Source organism: Astyanax mexicanus, chromosome 12, assembly GCF_023375975.1.
Source record: "Astyanax mexicanus isolate ESR-SI-001 chromosome 12, AstMex3_surface, whole genome shotgun sequence".
In the NCBI taxonomy this organism is placed as follows: Eukaryota; Metazoa; Chordata; class Actinopteri; order Characiformes; family Acestrorhamphidae; genus Astyanax; species Astyanax mexicanus.
Genome location: NC_064419.1, coordinates 18,416,178 through 18,439,227, shown reverse-complemented (window position 1 = coordinate 18,439,227; position 23,050 = coordinate 18,416,178). Strand labels below are relative to the sequence as shown.

Below are 23,050 nucleotides of genomic sequence, written 5' to 3'. Positions count from 1 at the left end.
TTGTGAAAGAACTTAAGCGAAGAACTTTAGACTATAAAATGAATTTTGAAATTTTAATGAAAAAAGTACATTATGTATGTTGTATTGATACATTTTGCTGTATAATATTGAATTAATTAAATAAAGATCTTTAAACATAAAAAAGTAAAATATGGGCCCCATCTTGATTGTACATTGCATATGAGGCCTACATGGGGTTGAACCCCATGTCATTTTAGTGTGGGAGGTTTCATGGCTAAATTGGAGCAGCCTGGTGGCAAATCTTCATTAATTGCACATTGCACCAGTAAGAGCAGAGTGTAAAGGTTCAATTAGCAGGCTAAGATCAGAGTTTTACTCAAAATATTGCAATGCACACAACATTATTGGTGACATACCAGAGTTTAAAAGAGGACAAATTGTTGGTGCATGTCTTGCTGGTGCATCTGTGACCAAGACAGCAAGTCTTTGTGATGCATCAAGAGCCACTGTATCCAGGGTAATGTCAGCATACCACCAAGAAGGACCAACCACATCCAACAGGATTAACTGTGGACGCTGTAAGAGGAAGCTGTCTGAAAGGGATGTTCGGGTGCTAACTTGTATCCAAAAAAACCTAAAACCACGGCTGCCCAAATCACGGCAGAATTCAATGTGCACCTCAACTCTCCTGTTTCCACCAGAACTGTGTGTCGGGACAATAAATTATTGTGGTCCAAAACCAGGTATTTCAGTTTCATTGTCCAACTCCTGTAGATAAGCCATGTGGGATTAGTGAAGGCTGCATTGTTGCACCACATGAGAACTAAGACTGGCTATACATACAATCCATGAACATTAAGACAAGCCTGAATGTTTCCAGCCTTACCTGTAATTGACAGGCCAGCGCACCATCCACATGCGGTGGTAGGACAGGGAGGTGACTGAGAAGCAGGTGACCAGGGTGAGGGTGTAGAAGGTGGAGACGAAGACCTTGCAGAGGCCCTCGTTCCACTCGTAGCTGGAGTGCTTGCGCCGCAGCTGGATGACGCAGTACATGGTGATGGGGATGCCCATGTTGAGGATGTGCGTGCCGGCCAGCGTGCAGATAAGGAACTCCAGCGGCTTCCACTTCTTCTGCTTGGCGCTCACGCTCAGGATGCCCCAGGCGTTGGCCAGGATGGACACACCTGAGCACACCAGCCAGGGCAGCGCGTTGGTGCTGATGACCTCATCCTTCATGGTGCAGGAGCCTGCAGATGGTGGTGATGGCGGCAGGGGGTGGGAAGGCAAGAGGAAGAGGAGCGGTGGGCGTGACGGCGGGCGGAGCTTGGCGCCAGGCCAGAGGGTGCATTCCTACTGGGGCAGGTGGGCCTTCTCCTGGACGGGTCGGATGGGGAGGGGCCAGAGTCAAAACATCTACAAGTGGAAAAAAAAACAAAACATTTAAATATAAAATAGGCAATGCAATCATCGAGGGATATAGCAGTCACAATAATAAAGTTGATAAAAATTTACAAATTATATATCTCTTACGTAAATTAATTACTCACTGACAGTAATGCATGCAGTGTTACTGATGCAAAGCACTAAAACTTCTTTAGTAATATAACTGAATAATACTTGTAGAGAATCATCAGTCTGCTAAACATGAGTGCTAAGCAAGTTTGCATACATTAATCATGAACATCATTATCATAAATATCATGGCAATACTGGGTTTTCAGGGATTTCTGTAAACTGTTGTTTTTCTGTGGCAGAATAAACGACAACATTCATCTTTAATAGAAATTATACCACAGTTAACTCTGACCCTGCAGTGTGATTGGCTGAGAGGCATTCTTTGAGTAACATTATTAGCCGGTAATGCACTGTAACTGTAACAAGCTCTATATGTATTACTCATACCCCACATACAGGTAACCTAGAAACGATGCAGCACTTACAAGCCAAACAGCACAACTACAAACAGAGCAGTTATGGAACTATTTTAACTCACAGAGTTTATATAACCAAACAGATAATATTTTCTCTTCCTCTTTAACTCAAAATATTTTAAAGAACAGTAATAATCAAACTGTGGTAAATTCGCAATAATACACTTGAGATTTTCATGCTATAAGGTGTAAAAATGGCACTACACATTATAGCACCCCTCTCATGTTTTATTGCTTAAGTAACTAATAACACTGGGTAGAATACATACATACATACATACATACAAAGTCCAAAATACACAGACATACCAAAAAGATAATTAATTTAGTGGTAATAAAAGATCCAAATTTGTAAAAAGGCACACTACATCAACTGTTAAACATGGTGGTGGGAGCATTATGCTCCAGGGCTGTTTTTTCAGTTTAAATGCTGCACAATATGGATAGAGTAATGAAGAAGTAGCCCAGAATTCGTCAGCATAGCCCATAACTAACTCTTTGAAACAACTAGACACAAGTTAAAGTGATGAACAGAAGAAAGGAAAACCAAGCCAGTGTTTGCAGACAGAGGGAAGGTAAAGCTGAGTGCCCAATGTGAGAAGGAGAGGAGACTAGAAAAGGAGGAAAGAAGGCTGAGGGAAGGTGGAAGAGAGAGGATTACACAAAGTGAAAAAAAGAAGAAACATAGACGTCTGAGCCGAAGGGAGGTTGAAAAAAGCAGAAATGCAGAGTGAAGATGAGAGGAGAAATATGTAGGATATTCTGGGGGAATGGGGGCTGGAGAGAGCGAGAAAAAGTAAAAGAATCACATCAGAGCCAAATGAGTCCCACTGCTGGAACCTTAACAAATGCAAACTTTGAATCTGAATTTTGTTACAACAACAAATTAACTCTGGGCTGAGATGTCGATCTTGTGCCATTTTTCACTTGACATTCGTGCAGCTACATTTTCTACTTCTGTCTCATACTTTTGAAAGAAACAAGCGTCTAGGGCTCAATACTAAAGTTTTCTGCTGTCATTTTTAATTGAATTGTTGTTGTGGACACTGTTTATCTAAGTGCTGCAAACTCTTATAGCCTTGCTTGCCACTTTTTGAAAAAAAAAAAAAAATCAACAACTTACTGACAGGTTTGAAGAAAAGCATTCAGATATTTAGCACAGCAGCACAAGTCTAGACAGTATGTTTAATTATAGGTTGCATTGAGAAAACATCCAGTAGATTTGCAACTATTTTAAATCACTTCCAAAATACATATATTTGCTCTAATTTGCTGTCGAGCCTGCTTCTCTCCAAATACAACAGTTTTTTCACATGGTCTTGGCTACATGGCAATAACGAGTTTTCTATTAGGGCTGCACAATACTGAAAATATTGAACATTACATTTTATTGAAAAGTCAATGATCCAACATGTCTCAATATATCAATAATACAATCCAAGTATCCAAAACTGAAGTGAAATAAATACTAATGACAGATATATTCTGTTTGTGTAAAATAAAAAGAATATTGTGAATTTTCCTTTTGTATTAAACTGCAAAAAAATTGTAACACAACATGTTTGGAATAAATTAACACTGCCTTTGATTACAGCTGGACAATATATAGAGATATTTTATCGTATTGCAAGCATAAATATCTTGTTTACCGTAATTTTCACACTATAAGGCATACCAGATTATAAGGCGCACCATCAATAAACATCTATTTTCTGGTGTACTGTATTTTCATACATGAGGTGCACTGGATTATAAGGCGCATTTTAAGAGACACTATAAGAATTTTTTAAAGCAGCAGGTCTCACCACTGGGTGGTGGGGGGAGGGTAGCTAACTAAGTTAAGTAAAGCTAAGCTAAGTAAACAAAACTGTAATAAAAAAAATACTTTCTTTTATAGTCAACCAAGTGTTGGACATTAATCTACACAGATTTCTCTCCTGAAAACTGTTTATTTGGGTGAGTAAAGCACTTTGGTTTATTTACAGTAAGTTCAGATTACCGAATTTCTCCAGCTCTAGGCTGGAGCATTAGCATTAGCAGCTAACTGCTCCAGCAGTGCTAGCCTGGGTTAGCAGCAGGCTACAGACCCATAATACTCTCCTCTGCATGTGGAAATAGAGGTTAGGGGTTAATGCTAATGTTACTCCAGCCCCGGGGCTCCTGAATAACACTGCAATTTGGGCTTTACAGCTCCTTACAAACTGACTGGTAAATTAATACATAAGAGGCACTGGATTAAAAGGCGCACTGACTATTTTTGGGAAAATGAAAGGATTTTAAGAGCGTCTTATAGTCTGCAGCCCTATTTACTATTAATGTGCAATGCGAGTACAATTTTCAAAGATGGATGATAAAATTGTGCATGTCAACATTTGTAACATGACAGAAAAACACTGTCCATGATTACGTTTAAGAACATAATACCACCATGTCACAGTCCAAATACAATTTAGGGCTGTATAATAAACATTATTAATGAGTTTTAATGATAAACACATCAAAAGAGTTTCCACATTTATGTCCATATCATACAACCCAAGTAAAACTTTATTTGTGCTCACAAATATCTGTAAAATAGGCCAGACTGTTATTAGCCAGCTAGCTAAACTACAACAAACATTTAACTGAATTCATTAAAATGAAGTAATCAAAATACAATGTAAAATGTAATACATGGTATTAGTGAATACTTGGTAAACTGATTTCAAACTATTTTGAACATGTATATACAGCTCTGGAAAAAATCAGTTTCTCAGATTTTTCTATTTATAGGTAAATGTTTGAGTGTTGTTTTATTCTATAAACTACAAAACAACATTTCTCCCAAATAAAAATATTTTATTTGGAGCATTTATTTGCAGAAAATGAGAAATGGCTGAAATAAACAAGATGCAGAGCTTTCAGACCTTAAATAATGCAAAGAAAACAAGTGTATGTTAAAGTTTTTTAGAGTTCAGAAATCAATATTTGGTGGAATAACCCTGGTTTTTGTTTAATCACAGTTTTCATGCATCTTGGTATGTTCTCCACCACTCTTACACACTGATTTTGGATAACTTTATGCCACTCCTGGTGCAAAAAGTAGTTCAGCTTGGTTTGATGGCTTGTGATCATCCATCTTTCTCTTGATCATATTCCAAAGGTTTTCAATTTGGTAAAATCAAAGAAACAAGTTACCTTGTCTCTTTTTTAAGAGCTGTATATAACGCAGTTTATTTCTACCAAGTTTGTGTTCAAACACATATACCTATATACAAATCCAAACCCTTATTAGCCGGCTAGAAACCCCCATTTCACACCTACCACGTTTGTTTACACAAAGCACATAAACATCCATGTTCCTCTTCAGAGAAAAATACTGACCAACTAGAAAATTCTTGAGAAAGCAGTCAACACAGAACAGACTCACACCTTTTCCCTGTATTTGTGAGGCTCCTGCACATGTGACTAGCCCCTATAAGCTAATTCTATAACTAAACAATGTTATGGAAACAGTTTTTTGATAATATTGACCCATGACTGGGCAGAGAAGAAGAAAAGAGGGGGAACGAACTCAAGAGTATTGGGGTGGAGTTCGGGGTAGCTTCGCTGTAAAGCGTGAAGACGAAGCCCCGAAAGTTAAATCAGAACTTTCGACCACTGCAAGGATTTAAGAAGAGATCTGACTGTGACAGGCTTGGGAACTCCTGCAACTGAGTGTTGGAAGTGCGACCTTGTAGTCTTTGAGAAAGCCAGTTGATAAGCCGATACATGAGGAAAGCAGTGTGGAGGTCAAAGGAAAGAAAGGTAGGGAATTAATTCATCAAGGTGTTTGAAGGTGCTGCCAGCCTATTCAAGTATGGGAGTGTACTGGACTAACAGCATAGAGGGAGGATTGGCCACGCTCGAGCACCGCCCTACGAGACTTCAGGGAGGCGGAGCCACGGCCCGCCAGCGGGTCGGGCGGAAGAACGCAGGTTAGAAGGGAAAATAGGGGGAAAAGGGCCGCGGGAGCGGCGTGGGCGCTGGCAGCGGCAGCAGTAACGGCATGGGCGCCGGGAGCGGCAGCAGTAACGGCGTGGGCGCCGGTGCCGAGAGCGGCAGAGGTGAGAGAGAGAAAGAAGTCCGGAGGGAATCTTTCGGTAGCGGCCAGACCGGGCTGAGGAGCCAGGGCGGGCCGAGCAGCCAGGAGAGCTACACCAGCCCCGGCGGTTGGGGAAAGACGCACCGTAATCAAGGAAGGCAGCCTGCAGCAGTGGCGGTAGGTGAGAACGAGAACAGCTAGTCGTGCGAGGTCGGACTCCAGCCGCAGGAGACATAGAGGCGGAGTACCATCGTGGAGCAGGTAAGGAGCGGGAGCTAACGCAGCAGGCGCGGCTGAACAACTGCAAGGCTGTTCAACGAGCATGTAGAGAGAAAGTGACGATTTAAATAGGGAAGGAAGGGGGAGGAGTGAGGGCGTGGATCAACTCCCAAAACTTAGTTATGGATACATAACTCCACATTGAGAAGACAAAGCTGAAAATTCCTTTGTGGAAAAACTGCTTCATCCAGTTTAATCACTTAGGTTTACAAAGAGGACTGTGTCTTTCACTTCTGTTAGCATTAGCTGCTCAGTCACTAGTTTTCTAGCTTGCCAACAAGTTTAATTACACTAAAATCATGTTACATTGTTTGGGTTCCCTTTACAAGAAAAAAAAACAAAAAAAAAACATTAAAATAAAAGGACATGGCCGGTATAAGTAATTTTTTAATTTGATAAAACAACAAAAAAAAATTACTCTAGCTCTCCTGTCCACAATACGGATTTCATTTTCCAGCAGGAGTTGGCACACTGCCCATACTGCCAAAAGTACCAATTGGTCTTATATAATATTCTTATTTTCTGACATACTGAATTTTTATTTGCTGTAAGCCATAGTCATAAAAAACAAAATAATTAAACGCTTAAAATATATCAGTCTGTGTGTAAAACACATATTTAACGTATGAGTTTTACAAAAGTGGGTGTTGATAGTGCGCCCAATAGCATCCCTCACATTTTAAACTGGGGAAAGATCTTGGGATGTGGCTGGCCAATAGTGATGGAATAGCTACTTAAAAAAGTAATCTAATTACTTCTTTAAAATGTAACTAAGTTACTTTATGGATTACTTGATTTTAAGTGACTTTATTACTTACTTTAACAGCTGCCGACAACACAGCCAACACTGACACACACGCACCCCTGCCATTGCAACATAACTGTTTGCCAAAACTCTCTTTTTTGGAAGCTTTGCTCCACCTTTGGAACTTGTTCTGTAGGTGTTGTTATTTTGGCGTGGTTGCGGCAGACGGCAACAATTGTAAGTTCCAACAATAAAGCGATGACTGTGTTCCTTTATCCTGAATAATACTGCCTCTCCACCATGGTTGCGACGCACAGGGGAGCTAGTTTCCACCATAGCTCCATAGCTGAGGGTAATCAAACTCAAACCATGGTTCTTTTCTAGTAGAAAGATAAGCAGAAACTGGGTTAAAGTAAAGTACTGGGCATTTTTGCAGCCTGCTTGATCATGACACAAAAATAAAAGGAATGGCCATGCTAAAACAACAAAAATGAGCGAGAGAGAAAACCTAATGTGCTAATTAATGCATTACTGACATCACTGCTGACTATGGCTTAGTATCTGTGTCTTTAAGCAAGCTCTTGAGATGGAGCAATACACGGACAAGCATTGTCCTGCTGGAATAATGCACCGGAGTGTGAGTTCAAAAATTAATTTACGAAATGCTGGGCTGTCAAAGTGCCTGTATCAAGTGCAAAGATGATCTGGCATCTAACGGCATAGCGGTCCAGGATTCATTGGTTTTACTCTAGTTGATTCTTTACGACAATGAGCATAACATATCCTCTAAAAAATATGCACAGCATTTATGCTGGAATGTCAGTAGTGTATATTGTGAGATGCAGAATATTTTGACTCTCACATGTATACACAAGTATTCAAGCCTCGACCGTCTTAGCGAAGGAAACCACAACAAATCATTAGCATACAGACACCCAGTGACAGTACCCGTCAGACCGCCAGCTGAATCATGCCCATATTCTCCATTTAAATGAGACAATAACACATGTTAAACACACTGCCTATATGTGTCACCCACAGTAGCGTCTCCCAAAAACACAAGGCGGAAAAGCATCGGCCCATCTGCTCCCTTTGTGCCGACAAAGCAACGCTGAGAAAAATATGATAATCAGTTCAATATTGTTCTCTCCAGAGCCACTCTATGCTGGAGGAGAAAAGAGAGTGAGAGATTGTTATTGTGTTTCCCAAAGCATATGCTTATTCATATATCCTTACATTATGTATTTCACTGACAGGTTGACATAAAGTTTTGTATACAGGGACTGACTGGTACATCTTTGCTTTACATAATGTTAGGGAAGCTCCAGAAACCTGAAAATCTACAAATCTTTCTTACTGGTGCAAGAAAGCTGAATCTTACTGCTGGTCATGTATGTATATTCTGATCATAGTTCTATATGGTCAACAAAAAGCTCTATTGTGCAGACTTTTGGTTAATTTTTTTAATTTAATGAAGACAATTTGAGACGTTTATTCAAAAAGCATTTTGATAAGGCCAACAGACAACCGTATAATTTTGTGGAGGAGCCCAAAACATTTAATTGTTGATTAATTTTACAGAGATGACAAATTTGTAGTCCCTGCTAAATTAAATGTTTCATATAGCTTATGTCACGGATGAGAGGGATGGACGTATGTGCAGAATATATTTTATTTAAATAAACAAACTAAAACTAACAAACAAACAAGATAAACAAAAGTTATACTGAAAACAACTGAAAACAAACACTGGTAGGGAAACGCAAAACAAACATTAAACAGTACAAGGATAACTAAACTATGAAAACTAGACAAGGAAAACAAACTCTTAAACGACTAAACTAGAAAACAGGAACCTAACTACAAGCAGCATGAGACACAACAAACCTGACAAGACCACAGACACCAAACAAAAGACTAGACAAGGAAGACTTGAAACAAAAGGGGCTTATATACACATGAGGAGAGAACAGGAAACTGGAAACACCTGAGGATCTGTTACGAGGGGGCGGGGTTACAAATAACTAATAACAGGGTGGGGCTAGGGCGGAGACAGGACAAAAACACAACAGAAGCAAATGGCTGGGAAACATGACAGGTAAACAGAGGGCAGGAGCACATAGGACCAAAAGAGGTAAAAACACAAGACAGGCATGGGCTGAGGTGTGACAGTAAACCCTTTTAGGGCATTATAATAAAATAATTTGCTTTTGGATCAGCAGTATTTAACTGCACTCATCTCTATTGAATAGTCCTGTAGATGGCAGTAATGTGCCTCTGCTCTGTTCTAAAGCCTCTAAAGATGTAAGGCACTAAGCTCTTATCTTCAAATTATGAAATTATGAAAGGTTTTGTTCTCCCTATCAGCAAGTCATCACTGGCGCTGGTATGGCTTCTCTGACAACAGACCCTGTGGTGAACAGCCTTCCAAGAAAAGATCAGTCACGTACTGGTTTTCCTGGAAAGATCTGAGATATGAGTGCCTGTCTCCCAGTGGCCTTTGATTGTATTACTCCAATTAATGTGAGATGATGTAAGAGCTAGATTAAGGAATGTGCGTTGGACTGCCATACCAAGTATCTGCTTACGTTTAAAAAAAAAATTCTACTCTAAGCTCTGAATGATTCTTCTGGGAATTAATATAAAAATGAATGAGAAACCTGAGTTTAAGTATTTTAGCTGATTTCCTCATTCCTCTAAATTAGAAATATGACCTTGAGATGAGGAGAGAGGAAGCTTAAATCTGCTGTTATATAACTTTTGCATGTATGCGGATTCCATTGTCTTCCACTGACTGAGAACTCTGATAATCTTACTTTTAAAAAACTCACAATATAACTACATATACTACAATATAACAAATGAGTCCAGTGGGGGTTGCCAGATCAACACCTTTTTAATCTGCTATTAAGCCTGTTTAATTTGCAGAACAAGGTTAGGAAACTTGGCACCACAAGACAAGTAAGCATGAGATCCGAAGAAAGCTGTTTTAATTAAAGTCTAAGGGACATATCTTAAACCCTGTGCAAGGCAAGTAGTGATGCTCATTGCTATCATACACCCTGGCAACAGTATTTTCATGTTGCTCGTGAAACAGTGCTTATGAATATATCTCTGCTGATGAGAGCGTGGTGATCTGCAAATGAGGTGTGTTCAGGTAAATTTCTAACACAGGTGCAGCACTGACTGATTTGAACCCTTACAATAGTGAACAGTCAGGCGTTTATTGCTATATTGGCAGTGAATTGTCAACAGGAGCATCCCCAACACATGTACACCCCTGCTTTTTGTGCACACATGGACACGCAGCAGTGCACAAACCCATAGCACATGCCTGTTGACAGCTATGAAACTTTTACATCAAGAATAAACAGCATGAACCAGCAGGTCAGTTTCTATGCTGAGAAGTGTTGGACATGTCCAGTTAGCTGCGTATCTGAAATAGCAATCCGCCAAAGTCAGAAAAGTCAAAATGCAACTGACTCTTAAAGAGAATGGCTAGTGAAACAATGATTGGTTTACTGCCTGTTACGCACAAAATATGTTTAATTAAGAGAATTCAGGCTGTACTTTTCCTGTCATTACGATAGCAAAGACACACTGACACACCCTAAATCAAGATGCACGGTTGAGGCCTCGCCTATAAATCACTGAAATAGGGCCTAAAATCTGAGACTGTACAAAGTAAGTCTTTAGAATATCTTCCTAAAATTGAACAAACGTATGCTACATTTTATAAGTATTGTTTTTTTCTCTATGTACGCCATTAAAGCACACCTATGGCCAAACACAATGCTCCATGGCTCTGCACTTTCTTTGAGTCTGAGCAACCTGGCAAGCTAAAGCTAAAGCTACACCTGAGGAAGTAAAGCTAACCCGGGAGAGCTAAACCTAAACCAAGCTTAAATTTTATGGCCACAGCCATCTCTTTGACCCCCACTGCATCACTGTTTCATTGTGGAATGTAATGTCTGGTTGCCAAGACAGATAGAAGGGTCCAACACAGCACAACACAGCTAAAAAAGTTCTGCAGCCCAGCACTCATGCATACCCTGCCATTTCAGCACTGTGCACGGTACGTGTCCCACCACTAAATTATGTGGAGAGTCTAAAGACAGACGGAATGGATGATAGCACACACACAGGGCAGTTATTCCCTGGATGGAGCTCGACCATGTGCCTATATTTGAGCTGGTAAATCCATTACAGATACCAGAGCCATAGTAACTTTAACAATATCGAAATGCAGCCAGTATCAGCCTCTAATAGCATAAAATGACTAATGACTGGACAGATGTAACCTATATTTGTTTACATGTTATTTTGCTTATGTGATGCTGGAATAATGTGTTAATTTATTCATATTACTGCATCTGTAACCCATAAATATTAACATTTTATTACTGTATATCTGTTATAATTGAAGACTTGATTCCAATTTCTACATTGTATAAAATATCATACAGTTAGTATTTTTATCAGCATAAGCACATATTGTATACACCTGACAAATCTGGGACCAAATGTAACAAAATGACAATTTTGTGCCAAATAAAATATCTAATATTTTTTATGTACATATATACTGATGTTGATTCATACGCATTTGTAAAGTACAGAAACTGAAACTGCATCCACCATAATTAGTATTTATATTAAAGAGATATTGGATTATATCATCTGTACGATACGGGTAAAACATTTGATATGCGATATTGCTGGATTTCAGGACTTTGCCTGACTGCACTCATTTTTCACAGTCAAAAGCCCTATCTGGACGGGAGTAGGACCAGTGAGTTTTTTTTACTTTCTCGGTCACATGACATCACGTTCAGTAGCTCCTTCGTTTCCACTCGTTTTTGTGTTCATGTGGATCTCCATGGAAACGCACGCCCAAAGTGTATTTACGGTGTGTAGCAGTGGAAAATTGCTATTTTATTAAACGCGAGGTGACGAAACTCATAGGTGTGGATCCGGACGGGACTAAAATTACCGGGAAAAACAGTAGGTAATTCAATCTGTAAGTGAGTCTGAGAAAAACACATATATGGTTGTTTCGGACGAGAATAAAATCACAGAGGACATCCCATAAAAGAGAAAATTACCCCAAGACCCCCTGAGATACTAGTCCTATCCAGATAGGGCTTAAGAAGTAATTTAGTGAGTGTGTTCTCTGTGGACCTCTACCTCACTCTACCTCCAGTCTAGTTATATCATATGATCACAGTTTGCAGTCTGCTGGTGCACTCGGGGTTTGTTATTTAAAGGCGTTAAAGGCTCATCAAAACACTCGTGATTGCAATAACGTTAGAAATACTAATTTTCTATGACAACACAGTGAATATTTAATCACATTCAGGGTACTTGGAAGTCTTACAACTCTTCCAATATCTGCTGACCTATATTTGCTAGGAACTCACTTTAAGTTCCCCTGCAATATTCTTCTCACTCCTCTCAGCTTTCCTTTTTCTACCTGCTGAAGCTTCTCCCATTGATAGTTGAACAAAGTTAAAATTTCAATTTTTTTTTTTTTCAAAATGTCATGCTTTTGGTATTGCCATGATCTTATATTGTATGTATATGAAAATCATGGCACATAATGAAAGGATTGTGAGCCAAACCAATATCTAATATTTGTTATGTGCACATATAACAATGCTGGTGTTGGTGTTGATAAATTTTTGTTAAACTACAGAAGCTGGAAGTGCATCCACCTGGATTAGAATTTATATTAAATAAATATTAACACCATTATGTCCTTAGGGTAGACTTAGATTACATCTAAGTAACATCTGACATTTGAATTTTAAAAAAGGAGGTTTAGGCATGCAAATTAATAAGGTGGCAAAATGACCTGATAAGTAGATAGTGCTGTAATAACAACACACATATGACTTTTCATAACAAAGAAAACCTGCTACTCTCACTATTATGTAACTTTGTTTGGTACAATTTTATAAGTGTTGTTTTTACAGCATTTCTGTTCTAATAGCCACATATTACTGTGGTAAATTAGACTTTATGCTACTGTAGACTACTGGTACTATTTTGGTGGGAAAACTATGAGACATCTAGGAGTTTTCCCAGCTATGGTTAGCAACCTTACTGAAGCTCAGTGATTACCAGTTCAGCTAGAACATTTTTGCATGCTGTTGTGTACTTTACCTGGCAACCCTGAGTGTGGAAATGGGACTGGGAGAATGGCAGTGGGCAGATTTAAAGGCCAAAACCCACACAGGTTTCTGTGACATATTGCAGAGTTCAAATAAGAACATACTGGCTAAAGCTTGGCTCTCCATACCTATCAGAGCTTAGACTTATCCTTACCATGTTATAAGTTACTACAAGTATAGTATAATCCCTAATCCTTAAATCATTTTTTACAATATCAGCTGACCTCTATTTTTTAAAGCCTTGCTAGAAACTCTTTTTAACTTTTAAGGTGTCCTGCAATCCTCCTCCTCTCACCTCAGCTTCTCCCATCGGTAGCTCAGCAAAGTTGAAAGCAGTGTATCAAAACCAGAACCTCACACAGAATACGGAATGACAGCAGGGTCCAAAGTCCAGGGTCCAGGATTCATGCATCAGTCATTCAGCCCAGGGTTTCGAACAATGAGGTATGAAATAACCTGGTGTGAGTCAGAGACGAATTTCATTGTACTGGCTATTTTTGAGTGCACTCATCCAATGCGTGTGGCCTGTTTTTTTTTTTTTTTTTTTTTCAGGACTCTCCGTGAAATTGAAAGAGTGCTTAAATGATTAATTGCACCAATTTCACGAGAACCAGTGACATTCTTATCGTCACACTGCTTTATATACTCAGTTTTTCAGACACAAAACTGGCTGTAATGGTAATGACACCTAGTGATGGTAATAAAAGATTTAAAATTTTAACAACAGTACCATTTTAAAACATTCAGACAGTAATAAGATGCTGTAGTTGTCTTTGAAAGGAAAACATGATCTAGAACTATGCTTAGTCTATTTTATACCTCTTTTATATCAAGTCATAATAGGTCTATGGGCTACACAAAACATGTTTATAAAGTTCTTTCCACAAAATCACTCTAAACAAAACTAGATCTCACAGCTCTATTATTGCCAGTTTCAGTCCCTCTCAGCCGTTTAAGGGCTCTGTCACTTTTATGCAAATAAGCTGTCGCTGGCCATGCCCCATGTTTGCGCTCAGCGTTTACCACATGTTAGTGTTAGCTTGTGCTAAATGAAAAAACACAAACAAGCAAGTTCATGCTTAACTGCGATAGAAGTTTTTTTAAATCTACCTCATCTGACAGACAGAAGGTACAGATCCCTCCTTCAGACGAAGCAGTGCTCGTAAAACCAGCAAAACGAAACGGTTGAGGGCTGGTGCCAGGGTGGTTCTATGCATGTTTCCTTACTGTGACGTCACAATAAGGGAGCATCCAAATAGCTCATAGAAGCCATAATGTAACAATAGTAAGCTATGTGAATGTAATGTAGATTCACACAAAGCAATCCAGACTGTTCTCATACAGTTTCCCAGAGTTCCCCAATAATGGAACTAACTCCCTTATACTACCAGATCAGAAGCGTCCCTCGCTATCTTTAAGCAACTCCTGAAGACAGAGCTCCTCAAAGAGCACTTACTCTTTTAACACCTCTAACACACTAACTACTTCTAACCTCATTAAAATTGTCTTCAGAAATTAATTATTTTCCACTCCTTAATTCCTCTGTGAAGGGGAGCTGAAATTAGCTTTGATCAGCTTTTATTTAATTTAATTTTACGTTCTTCCTTAAATGCTGCAGCCCCTGCTGTCTGTTGCATCATTTAAGGTGGAATGGGAAAGTTAGCTAGCTAGCTAGCTACTGAGACAAATTACTAGCGATCTTTTTAATGCCTGTTATGAAGAATTTGGCCATAATACTAGACTAGACTACACATTAAACTATGGTAATATAAGTGCGCCGAGTGGTCCAGAGGTCTAAATCGCTGCCACTATGAGCGGGATTGGCCCTGCTCCTTCCGGGTGGGTAGATGGCGCTCTCTCCCCACATCACTAAAGGGCGATGTCTGCAACACAGGGCGCCTGTGAGCTGATGTATCAGAACCGAGCAGCTGCGCTTTCTCCTCAAGCGCGCTGTGATGCTACTCAGCAATGCTGCATCAGCAGCAGCTCGAAAAGAAGCGGTGGCTGACTTCACATGTATTACACGTGTTAGTCTTTACCCTGCTGGTGTGTTGGGGCATTACTAGGGATAGGGCTATGTAAATTGTGGAGAAAATAGATTTTAAAAACTATGGTAATATAGTGCTAAACATCACTTTTAACAAGGAAAATATTATTTGTGGGTTTCTTTGGTCTCATACCGCTTTTGTTTAAAGCCCTATCCCTTCCCACCCCTACCTTTTGGCGTGCAAACACCAAAACAAAGGGGCAGGGGTAAAGGGTAGGGGCCAAGGGGTGAAATGGAATTTGGCATAACCCTGCAGTGTGGAGGATGTACTTTAGATTGGCCGGCTCCTACTGTGAGAGTTTTAAAATGATGATACATTGGTAGTTGCAGTGTTGGGATAAGCTTTCCTGAACATAAGTGACACATAAGTGACACAACATAAGTGACACAACTTGAGCCAAAAAAAAAGCACATGTCTGTGTGACCTATTCCATTGGTACGGGGACGTGTTAAGCAAACAAAACGAACATAGGGGGAACTTGTTAGACAACATGCTAGCTGTAATCCTGACAGTAGAATTTAAATGAAGGAGCCTGCATGGGTGTTGCGTAAGAGAGCGGAATTAGATTAGATACCCTCCCACTCCTTATCCATGAGTAATGCACTGGTTTTGCAAATCAGATCGCTTTGCGAGCGGCAGCGCTTGAAGTCGGGAAGGGGGGGGGGGCTTACATGCATCCGCAAAAAAGCTGAAGCTCACAAGACAAACGGCTTTGTTGCTATTAGTATGTAAATTGGATGTGTGCAAGCCGTCCAAGAGATAACCAAAAGGAACAATCTGACTGTGATCTGACTCATGTGTGTGACTGTGAGTGTGTGTGTGTGTGTGTGTGTGTGTGTGTGTGTGTGTGTGTGTGCATGCAAACCTGATCCTGCTTATTCAGAGAAGTGGAACAAACATAAGAATAGAATTCTTTGAACCGTATATTCTTTGGACACTAATTTTTCATACAAGCCTCTTGAAAAGTGAGTAATTTAATCATATATTCTTTAGGATCATGGAGTATTCTGTGCTATTACCCCATGTAGAACGTAATAACACAAATCCATGGCCGGGCTCAGAGTGGTCCAGCGGGCTAAGCGGCACTATGATCAGGAGATCGCCGGTTCGAATCCTGTTCATGCAGCTTGCCATCAGCTGCTGCTGCTCTCTCTGGTTGGGTAGATGGTGCTCTCTCTCCACATCACTCCAAAGGGTGATCTCCGCAGCACGAGTCATCTGTGAGCTGATATATCGGAACCGAGCCGCTGCGCTTCCCTCCGAGTGCGCTGTAATGCTACATAAGCAGCAGCTCGAAAAGAGGTGGTGGCTGACTTCACATGTATCGGAGGAGGCATGTGTTAGTTTTCACCCTCCTGGTGTGTTGGGGCATTAATAGTGAAAGGGGGAGTCCTAATGAGTGGGTTGGGTAATTGGTTTTGTAAATTGGGGAGATAATGAAAAAAAAAAAAAAGAAAATTATTAAAAAAAAGAAAATCCATGGGCTAAGGTCTGTCTTTTTCACGTCATAACCGTCACTAAACTGTTTGTGATGGTAATGACACTAAGTGATGGCAATGATAGGCTTTCAGTTTTACCAACAGTGTATTTTTAAACATTAAGATGCTATGGCCTTCTTCGAGGCAGTTTCCCATAGGGTATTTTACCTAGTCTTGGACTATAAAGCAATTTGAATTCCCAATAATTCCCAATATATACTTCTGGATTTAAACTAGCTTGCTCAAATTTTATCAATCAGTTATGATCACAGTACAGAAGCAGCAGAAATCCAAATTTCCCACTTAGTATACAGCTCTGGAAAAAAAATAAGAAACCACTTCAGTTTCTGAATCAGTTTCTCTGATTTTGCAATTTATAGGTATGTGTTTGAGTAAAATTAACATTGTTCTTTTATTCTATAAACTACGGACAAGATTTCTCCCAAATAAGAAATGGCTAAAATAACAAAAAAGATGCAGCTTTCAGACTTCAAATAATGCAAAGAAAGCAAATTCATATTTATAAAAACTTAAGAGTCCAGAAATCAATATTTGGTGGAATAACTCTGGTTTTTAATCACATTTTTCATTTGTTTTGGCATCATGTTCTCCTCCACCAGTCTTACACACTGCTTTTGGATAACTTTATGCCACTCCTGGTGCAGAAATTCAAGCAGTTCAGCTTCGTTTGATGGCTTGTGATCATCCATCTTTATTTTGATTATATTCCAGGGGCTTTCAATTTGGTCTCTCACCATAATAATCTCAAGCACAACTCAAACTCCACAATGGACTACCTAACGCGGCACAAGCTGAAGTTTTTTTTTTTATTTATTTTTTTATCAGGACCCTTGCAATTCCACAGGGTAGAGAAACAACAATAGCATTTGGAACTTCTTTGCTACATTTCAATCACCAAAAGTGTTCTAAAAATAATATCACTCTGAATTCTACCAATAAGCAACAACACTACAACCACAGACAGGAGAATCACTCATTGGCACAGAGGTAGAAAAAATGTTAAGAACCAAGTGACCTAACAGCAGTGTCCAGACAGAGTTGAAGGTCTGATGTGCAGGGTTTCCACTCTTGGGCCCCTGAGCAAAGGCCCTTAACCTTGGCATTGCTCCGGGCATATGAGCCAAGGCCAAATTTCATCCATCATGTCCATCTGTGTTTTAAAATTATATTTTGAATGTGTTATGCTTTATTTTTTGCACTAATGGGTGTGTGTGTGTCAATGTATATTTACAATGTTCCAAATCACATGGAAACAAATAAATATGTGTTTTATCATTATATACAAATTATTTAATAATACTTAACAATGTAGTATCAGCAAAGTGTGAGCCTCCATAACATAACATCTTTTTCACCTGCTTCACAATTTTGGGGAAAAAATACATTTTGATATTGTGCTGTTTATTAGGAATTGCAGGATTTTTTACCAGAAGTAAGTGAACTAATATGTAAAATATGTAATGATTAATAATAATGTTTTGAAAAATTAAGTGTAATAAAAGATATTGGGCAATTCAACTCATGCATATTCTGGCTAGATATGTGATGGAAAATGAGAATAGTGAATTTTCCTATTGTATAAAGTAACACATAGCATTGTGTGTTTAAATTAATTTGCCTTATGTGGCATGCACTGTCAGTTCTAGGAGCAGGGGGGCCACAGGGGAATTGGCCCCTGCTAAAATCTGATTGGCACCCCCGAAGTGCCCCTGTCCTGTCACTTGATGATCAGATTATAGGTGGATGCAATTTCATGCCCAATCACTAGTGAGCTTAGTAGGAATGTCCAGCGTAATTAACCCCTTAACATGCCTTGTCCTGTATACAGGCTACAGGTGTAGGTGATACAAATCCCTTTTTTCTGCAGTAAAATCACATATTTACATTCTGAAAATGTGAGGGCTTTGAAATCTCCTACAAGACAGAGAAGTTGCCTGTTTTCTCTCTACTCCACTTAACAATTCCAGGTCAGTAACAGGAATCAACCCAAATTCTGCAGGTTTAAAAATACACGTAAAAACTAGACAAATATAATGAAACGAAAGGTTTGGAGGACATGAACTGTTTGATTTGCATTCAGGAAAATGCCAATTTTATGATTTTATTTGTTTTATTTTGTAATTAGCAGATTTACCTAAATATGTTTATATATTTTGTATTAAAATTAAAATTATGCTTTTCAGTAATGTTCCTTCCAAACATGAAAGCTTTTTATGTAATAGAAATCCTCAAGATTTAGTGGTGTAATGTCAGGCAGACAATTGACAACAATCCTATGTAGCTTGTGTAGGAAAGATGTTTTTATGTTTTGAACTGACAGTATTTGTGAAAAAGTAAAAAAATATTTTACAAAAATTAATACAATTCTGGATTTCCATGCTCTGCGTGTTTGAGAGTTTGTCCATGTATAGTAAAAAATATACATGTAAATATCAGTTAATTTTGTGCCAAAAGTTTTAAACAGAAATATAAAATCTGCAATGAAAATTGCAGCAAAAAATGAAGCAGAAGAAAACAAGAGATTCTAAGCCACAGAAAATCCACCCAAAAATAAAATCAAACACTGGCAAAATCCATGTGTTTTGAATTTGCACCATACACTTTTTTCCTTTTAATTCTTAAAATATTTATTGCAGATTTTATTTTTGTGTAACACTTATGGCACAAATTGAACTCCATATATTTTACTCTGCAAGCTTTTTTAAATTACATTCAAGTGTTTGAACATGGTGTAACTGGTGAAATAATACTTTCGAATATTGTGGCCTCTTGATAGCCCCTTACCCTAAAATTAAAATTCCTAGATTTGCCACTGGTGGCATGCAGACACTGCAATATAGCTAAAAGAAAATACATATTTTGCAGCACTAATGCATAACCCTGATTGGTTAATCTCACTAGTACTCACCATCGCAACTGTTAGCCAATAAATTGCGAGCCCCACAGGGACCCAGTGTTTAAATCTCAAGTCAAAGCAAGGTCAAAGAATAGGGGTTTTAAAAAACAGGGAAGCTTGCTAATGATGAATTAGCTGACCTTTCGTCAACGTCCTTGCAGTGCAGCGCAGTTCCTGTCCAAAACATTATTTTAGTTATTTGACATTGGAGTGACATAATGTGCTTTAGGTATGCTGTTTTTATGTTCATGAATAAGCATTGGAAGTGGCCTAAAATAAACTGCACCTCCCGCCCCCACCCGTCACCCCTCCAGCTGCGCCTCAGTTTCAGAAGACGTCATTCTCCATGCTTTGGGGTGTGACGCTGACCTACATCTTTTCATGCAGCAGAGTTTTTTTTTTTTTTTTTTCGCAGGAGCACGCTGATTAAAATGAATGTGTGTTGCCAGAAAGCACAGGTCTATAAGGCTGCAGAAAGGATCGGCGGCTCTGACTTGTCAGAAAAATCTACGTCACCCACAGTGTGAGAGCGCGACAGCGAGAGAGACACACAGAGAGAGAGAGAGAGAGAGTGAAAAAGAGAGAGAGAAAGAGAAAGAGTGACTAACACCCTAGTTGAGGTGGATCAAAGTGCAGCAGCCTCTGTATTACGGGCTCATTAAAGCAGTGGCTTCTGTTCTGTTGTTGATACACCATGTGGAGAAGAGCGTGGAGTGTGCATCTGCGAGGACAAGGACCCGAGTGGAAACACTCTGCTTGTAATTGCAGTGAGAAGTGAGTTTCCAAAACAAAATTAAAGTCGGAGCGTCTGGAAGAGACATGACAGAAAGCAGGCCTGCATGTGAAGAGGCCCGGGCTGACTGGGGGGCAGTGCCCGTCCTGACAGTGCAGGGATTAGGGGGATTTTCTCGTAAATTAATTACGCCCTCGGTCAAAAAGTTCATTACTGCCTGGGTGTGTCTGGAGAATTACAAAAGCGAGTCCATTGTTTTAGTCTTTTGTGGCTTCACATCTCTTTTGTCGGGAACAGTTTAATAGCTTACTTATGGTTTTCTTGGCATGTTTAATGCGTTTATATGCTGGGTTATTACTATTGAGCATCCCTCCCCAAGTATACTGATGGCCAATCAGAGTTCATTTCATCCAATTTCACAGAAATGTGTAATACTGTTTTGAGCTAAAAAACGACACACAGTGCCATTAATCCAAAGCATCACTCTTACTTAAACTCTATACTGATGGGATTAGTTTCTTATTTTCTCTTTTATGCGGGGGTGGGGTGGGAGGGGGTGGGGGGGGGGTCCTCTGTGAATTTATTCCCGTCCGGAATGATCATGTATGTGTTTTTCTCAGGCGTCCTCTGAGAAAAGTAAAGGCTGATATCCCAACTCCCACTGGAATGAAAATCAACTTGCTTTAAATAAAAAAAATATCTATTTGTGCACTGCCACGCACTGTTATTACACTTAGAGTGCACGTTTTTTTAACGGAGATCTACGTAAACACAACAGCGAGTGGAAATGGAGGAGCTACTGAACAGGATGTCACTTGACCGAGGAAGTAAAAAAACTCACTGGTCCTCCTGTTCTTTTTCATTACAATCTTACAGAGTTTTATCACAAGAGTAGAAGTGTGAACATTTTTTTTACATAGATGTCCCCCTGAAAAAATTAATCCCATCGGATAACGCTTTAAACCACTACACGCTAGCTATGCCTATGAGGTGTTTTATGTCTATTAATAAATAAATTAAAAAAAAAAAAAACATTTTCTAATTTAACCTTTGTTTCCTCACCAGAAAACAAAACCCTAATGATCTATTTTTTTTTTGAGAAAGTAAAACATCACCTTTGTTTATGCTTCTATGAAAATAGATTGTTGATTGTCTTTGCTAATTGCTTATTTATTTAAAAAATGTTTTGAAATCTATACAGTATATTCAATAAGCTTTATTATTGAAAATAAAATGAGTGTTGTCCTTAAAGCTTTAACAAATACTGTATCATATACTGATCATTTAGAGTTTTGTAGAAAAAATACAGAGTGAAGATACAATAAGTATATGCCTGGCTGAATACTGTAACACCAGTATTTCGAAGGATGATACAACCAGCAGAAACCTCATTACAAGCATTTAAAGCAAATCCAAGCCAAAGAACACAGAAACGTTATCCAGTCTATACAGGGTCTCCCTACTTTTCCCTGTTTTCCCTACCAAGTTACAACTCAGAGTCTGCTGTACCGTGGCTTTTGCTGTGTGCTCATATGCAGCTGACCATGATCTGCCAGCCACATTTACTCTGATTCAGTGAGGTCTGATCCATAAATCAATCATTGTTCTAGACCTGGTTGAGGAGTATAACGCTTGAATTTAGCCTTGGATGCTCATATCAACCCTAACAGTCCTCAAAATGCAATCTCCATGAAGAACGCCCATGAGGTGTTTCATGTCTATTAAAAAAAAACAGTATTTTATTTAACCTTTGTGTTTTTTTTAAAGGGTCAAAAATTTCCCCAGCACCAACAGAGAAAACGCTAAATGATCTTTCTTTGGAGAAAGTAAAACATTGGCATTGTTAATGCTTCCATTAAAGTTGTATCAACTGTAATCAAACACTGTAATATATGCAACTGGATGGACAAAGGGCCTGCTTAGAACCACAGCAAATAATTAGAAACAGTGTTTTAATATTAGCAGGAAAATGGTGATGATCACTCAAAGGGTGATGTCGACCAGCACAAGGCATCTGTGAGCTGATGTATCGGAACCGAGTCGCTGCACTTTCCTCCGAGTGTGCTGTGATGCTACTCGGCAATGCTGCATCAGCAACAGTTCAAAAAGAGGCGGTAATTGGCTCCACATGTATCGGAGGAGGCATGTGCTAGTCTTAACCCTCCATGTGTTGAGGCATCACTAGAGATATCACTGGGGATATACAGCTGAGTAGAAGCTGAATGGGGGGAGAGGGGCAATTGGGCAGAAAAAAACATTCTAATACATTGTAAAATTGCCAGAATATTTTTTTAAAATGTGATATAAATTTTTGTTCATACAGCACAGCCTTAATATCAGTACTCGGTATCAGCAGACATTTGAAAATCTGGTATTAGAAGAAACAAATTGGTACCGGTTTATAACTAGACTAAATAACAGGGTTGTAAACATGCATGTAAGCATTTTGCTCCAACCAAAAAGTCCCATACTTAACAATATTAATCAAAGAACATCAATGCTAAATAAATTCAAGTAAAAATATTTTACAATATGCTTTAAAACACTTTTTCATGCTGCATCTAGTTTTTTTTTTTTATTGTAAATAAACAGATTAAAGATTTGCTGTGTGTCTGCAACCATCTGAACTGAGTTCATCTATATCTAACTTCTCAGTCCACCCAGTCCGAACCTCCCATCACAGTGCCAGAAAAAAGAACAGAATGTCACTGGCACATTT

General features: G+C 39.1%; 1 protein-coding gene across 3 annotated transcripts in view; it reads right to left on the bottom strand.

The window, feature by feature from the left end:
- LOC103037059 (probable G-protein coupled receptor 153) overlaps positions 1 to 23,050 on the bottom strand; it is a 92,733-nt gene that overhangs the window by 55,316 nt on the left and 14,367 nt on the right. For 2 of the 3 annotated variants that reach the window (XM_022670709.2, XM_007247937.4), the window contains exon 2: positions 848 to 1,377. In XM_022670709.2, the coding sequence (XP_022526430.1) occupies positions 848 to 1,200 (353 nt within the window). In that variant the 5' untranslated portion in view covers positions 1,201 to 1,377. Of the gene's footprint in view, positions 1 to 847; positions 1,378 to 6,102; positions 6,361 to 23,050 lie in introns of those variants that run through there. The other variant, XM_049485553.1, reaches the window with a different exon arrangement.